Here is a 7,667-nt window from a genome sequence, read left to right on the forward strand (position 1 = left end):
CCAAAAAGCACCGCACCCCGCGCCGCACTGTGCCGGAGAGCTGTCAGGGTGCACCCCGCGCTGTGTCTGCAGAGCGGTTGCCCCCCCTCCACCCCCACCGTGCAAAGCCCTACTGTGTTTATTTTTGTCTATCTCCTCGGTTGGAAGAGTTGTTCAGCAATAATTCTAAATAAATGAATATTCTTTAGTTGCTGCTGCCTGCTGCGCCGGGAGCACATGGAGCCCCGTGCCCCCGCGCACACCGCGGGCCGGGACGCGTTTAATGGCCGTTTGGCACCACGAGGTCACAGGTTACATAAATTACAGCGCGGTGAAGGGCAGCCCCCCCGCGCCCCTTCCTACAAACCCCCGCTAGAAACGCTTTAAAAACACACGTAGGAAAATGGGTTATAAAAATGAGGGGAACGTTCCTGAGCCGTGTGGGTGAGCTGCGGGCGCCGCTCGCGGGGTGTTAGCAGTGAGGTAACGGCGGGCGGCACCCGGGGCCGTGCTCTACTTTTTGCCCAGGGCCTTGTCCAGGTTGTTCTTGATGGCGTCCAAGAAGTCGGTGGTGTTCACAAAGTGCTCGTTCAGCTTCACGCTGTGGGAGAAGGGCAAGGAGTGGGGATCCTGCCCCCCAGCCACAGCCACAGCCGCAGCCGCTGCCCGGCGCAGCACAAGCCCTAAATAGCCGCCCGCTGCCTCACGGCATGCGCTACCCCCGCCCCCCCCGCAGCCGCACGTACTTGGCCAGCCCATGGATGCAGCCCGCCAGGTCCTTCGTCATCGTCCCGCTCTCCACGGTCTCAACGCAGACCTTCTCCAGCGTCTGAGCGAACCTGGGGGCAGCGGAGCGGGCTCAGCAGCAGCCGTGGCCCAGCGCGGGTCCCCATGTGCCACGTGGGGCAGCCCAGGAGCATCCCCCACCCCCGCCCCACTCACTTCATCAGCTCCGGGTTGCTGTCCAGCTTGCCCCGGTGCTCCAGCCCACGCGTCCAGGCAAAGATGCTGGCGATGGGGTTGGTGCTGGTGGGTCTCCCCTGCGGGCAGACAGCCCCTGCTCAGCGGCCGCCCCGGGACACCTCGCCTAGGGACCCCCTTGGGTGCGCACCCACCTTCTGGTGCTCCCGGTAGTGCCGCGTGACGGTGCCATGCGCCGCCTCCGCCTCAATGGTCTTCCCATCGGGGCACACCAGCACCGAGGTCATCAGCCCCAGCGAGCCGAAGCCTGCGGCGGGACGGGGTCAGGGCGGGATGCGGGCACGGAGCCCCACCAGCCCCAAAGCCGCCGGCGTCACCTTGGGCCAGGATGTCCGACTGCACATCGCCGTCGTAGTTCTTACACGCCCAGACGAAGCCCCCCGAGGACTTGAGCACCTGTGCCACCATGTCGTCAATGAGCCGGTGCTCGTACCAGATCTTCAGCTTGTCGAACTCCGTCTTGTAGTGCCTGCAGCACAGCGGTCAGCAGCACCGTGCCGGCACAGGGTGCCCACCTCGCGGCCCACCCCGGCCCCATGCTGCCCCAACAGCTCCGTACTTGTCGAAGATCTCCTGGAAGATGTCCTTGAAGCGCCCATCGTAGGCCTTGAGGATGGTGTTCTTGGTGCTCATGTAGAGCGGCCACTTCTTCTGGATGGCGTACTGGAAGCAGCTGTGCGCGAAGCCCGAGATGGACTGCGAAGGGCGCACAGTGCTGCACTCAACAGGGTCCCCCGGACCCCCTGCCAGCCCCACGCCACCACGGGACCCCTCCTGCAGCCCCCAGTACCTCGTCCGTGTTATACATGCCCATGCCCACGCCACCGCCGGGGAAGTTGAACACCTCCCACTCCTTGGCCCCGCTGCCATCCTTGGGCGTGAAGACCATCTTGAAGGTCCCGGACTTGTTCACCACGAAGTCAGTGGCTTTGTACTGCGTGGGGCGGTGTGTTGGGATGGGGCCGGGCGGCAGCGAGCCCCCCCAGCCCCACCCCGCACCGCCACGCTCACCTGGTCGCCGTGTGCGTGCCGGCCGATGGTGATGGGCTTCGTCCAGCCGGGCACCAGGCGCGGGATGTTCTTGCAGATGATGGGCTCCCGGAACACCGTCCCGCCCAGGATGTTCCGGATCGTCCCGTTGGGGCTCTTCCACATCTTCTTCAGCTTGAACTCTGTGAGGCGCAGCGGTGAGGCACGGGGTGCTCAGCCAGCACCGCCCAGCACAGCACAGCCCTCCCGGCCCCCCCAGCCCCTTCGTGCCGTGGGCAGCTGCCAGAGCCCCATCCCAGCAGCACAGAGCCTGACTCACAGCCAGCCCTGTGACACTGGGGTCCCTCAGCCCCCCAGCCCCCTCCCACCTTCCACCCTGGCCTCATCAGGCGTGATGGTGGCACACTTGACGGCCACGCTGTACTTCTGGGTCGCCAGTGCCGAGTCGATGGTGACCTGGTCATCCGTCTTGTCCCGGTGCGGCAGCCCCAGGTCAAAATACTTCAGCTGCACGTCCACGTTGGGCAGGATCAGCTGCAGGGGGAGGGTCAGAGCGGGGCTGCCTGGGAGCAGCACAGTGCAGCGCTGCACAGCCAAACCCGGCCCCCACCCCCCCCCCCGCGTGCCGGAAGCCGCGCTGGGCGCACCACCTGCTTCCTGCGGGGAACAGGGGCCGCCCGTGCCCCTCACAGCCCCGTACCTTCTCCTTGATGAAGGCCCAGATGATGCGCGTCATCTCGTCGCCGTCCATCTCCACCACCGGGTTGGCCACCTTGATCCGCCCGCCGGCATCTGGCGGCAGCACGGCGTCACGGGGCAGCGCGTGGGGGCAAACCTCACACGGGGCCGGGGCAGTGTGGGTGCAAAGCGCCATAGGGGGCCGGGACCAGGCTTGGTGCAGGCTTCCACGGGGGCACAATGGGTTGGAGCACAAACCCCCCACCCACCCCGGGATACTGGGGCTCTGAGGGGGTCCAGTCCGAGTGCGGGTCGGGGTGCTGGGCACTGGGGCTCAGCCCTCACCGGGGTCCACCCCACCCACGGCACAGACGCGGTGGAAGCACCCCAAGCTGCATGACCCTGAATGGGGCTGGAACCGGAGCGGCTCCGAGCGTGTGCAAACCCCGCTCAGGACGTGGGTGCAACGTGAAGTGCAAAACCCCACGCGGGAGCGCGACGTGGCCCGGTGCAACCCCTCGGGGCCATAGGGACACAAATCCGAGCGGGCGCGGGTGCAGCCCCCCCCCCCCGTCCCGTCCCGTCCTCAATCCGGGTCGCTACGGGGCGCGGGGCGAAGTGCCGGGGGCGGGGCTGGCTGCGCACGGTGCTGGGGCCGAACCGCGCCAAACCGCGCAAACCTCCCCGAACCGCGCCGAACCGCGCCGCGTCCCCTCCCCGCACCCCTCCACCCCGCGCCCTCCCCGTCCCGGAGGACACCCCCGCGCCCCTCCCAAGGTCACCGCACTCACAGTGCCGCCGCTGCCCCGAGGGTCCCAGCACGGTGCAGACGGCGGGGGGAGGGCAGCGGGACAGCCCGGCGGCGCGGCTCAGCGCCGGGACAGCGCGGAGGCAGCGGGCGGCCATGGCGCGGCGCGACGGGGCGGCGGTGGCGGCGGAGAGGGGACGCGGTTCGCTCCGCCCCGGGGCGGTGCGTAAAAGTCTGCGCCCGGCACCCCCGCGTCGGGCCCCGCACGGGACGGGGGGGGGGGGGGGTGGTTGTGTCTAGGGCCTTGCTGCCCCCATCCCGTAGCCCACCCCGTAGCCCTGTAGGATGCACCCACAGAACCCCACAGGGGGAAATCCTAAGGGAGTGAGTGAGCCCCTGGTGTGCAGAGGGGTGCGCTTAATGCAGGGCACAAGCGGTGCCGAGGCGGAAGGTGACCGGGGCGGGGATCGGCTTTCACCGCGTGGTGTAGTGCAGCGTGTGGCACGGCCCCCCCCAGGCGGTGTGCATCCCCCTCCTGCTCCTTGGAGACACTGGGGGGGGGGGGGGGCATGGCCCAGTCTGGCTGTAGAGGGTGGTACGGCGTGCAGGGTGCAGCGGGCGCGCCGCGTGTCCCCGTGCCCTTGTGGTGGGGGGGGACGTGGTGCCCGCGCATCTCGGGGACGCGGTGCCAGCTCAGCCCACAGAGGGCACGGAGCTTTCCCTACATAGAAGTGAGCGATCCAGCACGTGACGCCGGGCACCGCACCAAGCGGGACGCGGCGCCGCTGCCCTCTGCGCAGCTCTGTCCGGACCGACCCTGGCACGAGGGGCAGCGTGCCCCGGGGACACCCCCGCAGCGCGCCCAGGGCCCGGCCGTGCAGGGCGTGGAGGTTTGCCGTCCCTCTGCTCGGGCCAGCGGGCGGCTTTTTTTAGCCACGAAGGCTGGGCAGATCCCACATTGGGAAGCGGAGCAGAACAACAGGCGGCCCCAAGCAGAGGGGCTGCGGGCAGGAGGCGGGGGGGGGGGAGGCAGGGCCCGGCACGATGACGTCCGCTGGATTTAACATTAACCAGAGCCGCGGGCGGCGGGCTGCCAGCTGCGGGGGGCTGCCAGCTGCGGGGCCACCGCTCCAGGGCAGCGTGGGGGACTCGGGACCCCAACGTACCCGCTGCACCCCATGCTGCGCGCAGCCACATGGCCGGCACCATGGGGCTGCCCCGTGGCAGGGTGTTAGCGTCATGGGAGGGATGCGGGGGCCGCCCCACGGCTGCAGCGCTGCCCCCCCCCCCCTCGCCCTGCGGTCAGTGGCCTCGTGGCAGGGACGAGGTCAGGGCAGTGTGGCCCCGCTGGTGAGCGGCCATGTGGCACCGTCCCAGAAAGGGCGGCCTCCCAACAAAGGAGAACAGCGCTGGCTGGAGCCCAGAGCAGATCTCCACAGCTGGGTGGCCCCGGGAGGGTCAGCGTGGGCCGCTGAGGACCGGGGCCGTGCTCCAGCCCTGCGTGGAGAGCAATGAGCGCCAGGGGAGTCTGAGCTGTGTTTTGAGTGCCCCAGCAAGGAACAGCAAGGGGCTGGTGGAGGTGCGTGTCGTCTGTGCCCCTCCACAGCCCCCACAACAGCCCCACAGCACATCTCACTGCCCCCCAGGCCCGGAAGCTGCAGAGCCCACAGCTGGCAGGAGCAGCCGGGGCCATGCAGCACGGGGCAGCATGGCAGCTCCAGACACGGTGACAGCAGCAGAGCAGCCGGGCTGCCGAGGGCTCGGTGGCACAGCGGGCAGATGGCAGCGCTCGGGGACGTGGCGGAGCTGAAAAAGCAAGTGGAATGGTGAGGATGAGGAGGCCCCCGGAGGTGAGGGGCTGAGGCTGGCGGGCTGTACTTAGTGCTTGGCTCCGTGCAGGGCCGTGCTGTTGCCGCAGCTCTGCTCGGGGGCTGTGGGGGCTCAGCACCCAGGAGCCCCGTGCTGGGCCACCCCAAGCACCCACTACAGCTCTGGGCGACTCCAGGGGCTCTGCTCACCGACAGCACCTCGGGGTGTGTGTGGCTCTGGGCAGACATCAGCAGCCACGTGCTGCTCCAAAGGCCTGGAGCCACGCGGCACCACCAGGACCTCACGGCAACGCCCGCAGCCACACGCACACGTCCCCCGGTGTCCGTGCACCCGCCACGCATCGCCAACAGCTCTGCCCCCGGGGCTGCCCGAGAGCAGCCCCTCCCTGGGAAGCACCCGCAGAGCAGCTCCCCACGCCCCGCGGCTCTCACGCAGCACCGCGGGGGGAGCAACACCGACCGCGGCCGGCGGCACCGCCGCGGCGGGACCCGTTCTCTCCTGCACCCCCCACCCAGGGCTGCCCCCTCGCCCCGAACCCGGGCCGGGCGGACAGCGGCGGCGCTGCCGACGGCGTGGAGCCGCGGGGCGGGGGGGGGAAGGCCGGGCGGGGCGGCCTTTTGTTGCAGGCGGCGGGCGGAGCTCCCGGCACCGCCCCGCGCCCCCCGCGGGCGGGGAGCCCCGGAGCTGCCCCACGCTGCAGGCGGGACCCGCGCCCCGAGCCGGTAAGCGGCGGGCGGGGTGCGTGCGGTGTGTGCAAGGGAGGGGTGCGGGGATGTGAGTGTGTGTGTGTGTGTGTTCACGCTGCTGGGCGGGCGCTTCTGTGCTTCCGTGCAGCGCTTGTGTGCGGGCTGGGGGGGCGCGTGTGTGTGCTCGTGCACGAGAGGCGTGTAAGGGGAGGGCGTGTGCGCTCGGGTGGGGGTCCCCACGGATGCCTGTGCACGGTGGCAGCGGCTGCACAGAGCTTGCAAAAGCCGTGGGGGTGGCAGAGGGCCTGCGTGTGTGCAAGGGTGTGTGCAATGTGTGCGGTGTGTGTGCAGGGGGTGTGTGTCTGCGTGCACACAGTGCACGGTGCAGGGGCGCTCAGGCTGCGTGTAGGGACCGCTGCCCGCAGCAGCACGGGGCTGCGCTTGGCGGGCGTTTCCGGGTGTGTTTGCAGTGTGGGGCGTGTGCCTCGCTCCGTAAGCGCTGTGCGTGTGCTTACACGCGTGTCGGGGTGCGTTACGCATGGTGCCTGCCCCAGGAAGTGCGCTCGGCGTTCAGGCCGTGTCTGGGTCGGCTGTGGGGAGGCGTGTGCACCCTGTCACATACGGGACGTACACGTGCGCTGCGTGTCCCACCTGTGTGAATGCGTGTAGAGCAGGACAAATGCATGCTGCATGTCCTGGGTATGCAGACACTGTGCTGGTGGTGCTCAGTGCCCAGCGGCCTTGGGGCTTCGGGTGCAGGACAGTTGGGGCCATACAGGCTGTGGGGTCTCAGTGGCAGCTTCTGGTGTCTGCTCCTGCGGTGCTGCGGCTGCTCTTAGGTTCCGGGAGCCCCTCTTCCGGCAGGCAGCACTCCGGTGAAAGGTGCTGCTGTGCTTGCGGGGAGCAGGGCCGAGGAGAGCGGTGCTGGTTTGGGCTCTGTGGGGCCGAGGGTGGCTGGGAAGGGGTCACGCGTCCCTGCACCAGGACCCCCTCCTTCCCGCACCCTGCATGCAGAAGCGCCTGAGCTCGGAGGCCGCCCCATCCCTGCACGGTGCTCGGGCTCTGTCCTGTGCCGGGGGTGCCCAACACGCGGGCAGTGCCCGTGTCCTGCAGCTCCTGGGCCAGCAGTATTCGTGGCCGGTGTCCCCAGGGCAGGGGGCTGCCGGGGGGCCCCGAGCCCCACGCACTGCGGGCAGGGCACTGCTTCCAATCGGGGCCCCTCCCTCCAGCCAGCCGCGGCTGTGGGCCCGAGAAAGCCCCGTTTCACGGGATGCACGCTTGGGGCCGCCAGCAGAGCAGCTGAGCCTGGAGCATCTGTGCGTGCATCAGCACCGCCCGGCGCGACTGCAGGTGTGCGTGCTGCGCGCTCCCGCTCTGCATGCGCAGCCGAGGGGGCGGCGCGGGGTCCCGCGGGGGCGGCTCGAGGCTGTCTGGCAGCTTCCACGGGGAGCCGAGCCGGGGATGCGCACGACATCCCCAGAGACGCGGGGCAGGAGGAAGGGCCCGCACGTGGGCTGTCTCCGAGCTGGCGCCTTGCCCGCACCGTGCCCGCACCAGGCAGGCCGCCGAACAGGGCTGGAGCACGCGGGCAGCAGCAGCGCAGCGCGGCTCCGCGTTGGCTTCCCGGGGAGCGGAGCGGAGGGCTTCAGCGTGGGAACTCGGTGCGAACACCGCGGCCCCGCCCGCAGCTGACCCCGGGCCGCGGATTTGGCGCTGCCCGGCCCGGCACCCCGAGCCGTACCCCCGTCCCCACCGCTGCGGCCGGCGCTGGGGCT

The 7,667-nt window shown here is 69.9% G+C and overlaps 1 protein-coding gene across 1 annotated transcript; it reads right to left on the reverse strand.

The window, feature by feature from the left end:
• Positions 164-3,577, reverse strand: IDH2 (isocitrate dehydrogenase (NADP(+)) 2, mitochondrial). The gene is made up of 11 exons (XM_021407676.1): positions 3,420-3,577; positions 2,651-2,742; positions 2,319-2,484; positions 1,972-2,132; positions 1,751-1,894; positions 1,520-1,656; positions 1,278-1,429; positions 1,095-1,207; positions 922-1,019; positions 726-818; positions 164-580 (listed from the first exon to the last, which is right to left on the reverse strand). The coding sequence occupies exons 1-11, from the start codon at positions 3,532-3,534 to the stop codon at positions 493-495; spliced, it is 1,359 nt and encodes a 452-aa protein (XP_021263351.1). The 5' UTR covers positions 3,535-3,577; the 3' UTR covers positions 164-492.

This window comes from Numida meleagris, chromosome 9, assembly GCF_002078875.1.
Source record: "Numida meleagris isolate 19003 breed g44 Domestic line chromosome 9, NumMel1.0, whole genome shotgun sequence".
In the NCBI taxonomy this organism is placed as follows: Eukaryota; Metazoa; Chordata; class Aves; order Galliformes; family Numididae; genus Numida; species Numida meleagris.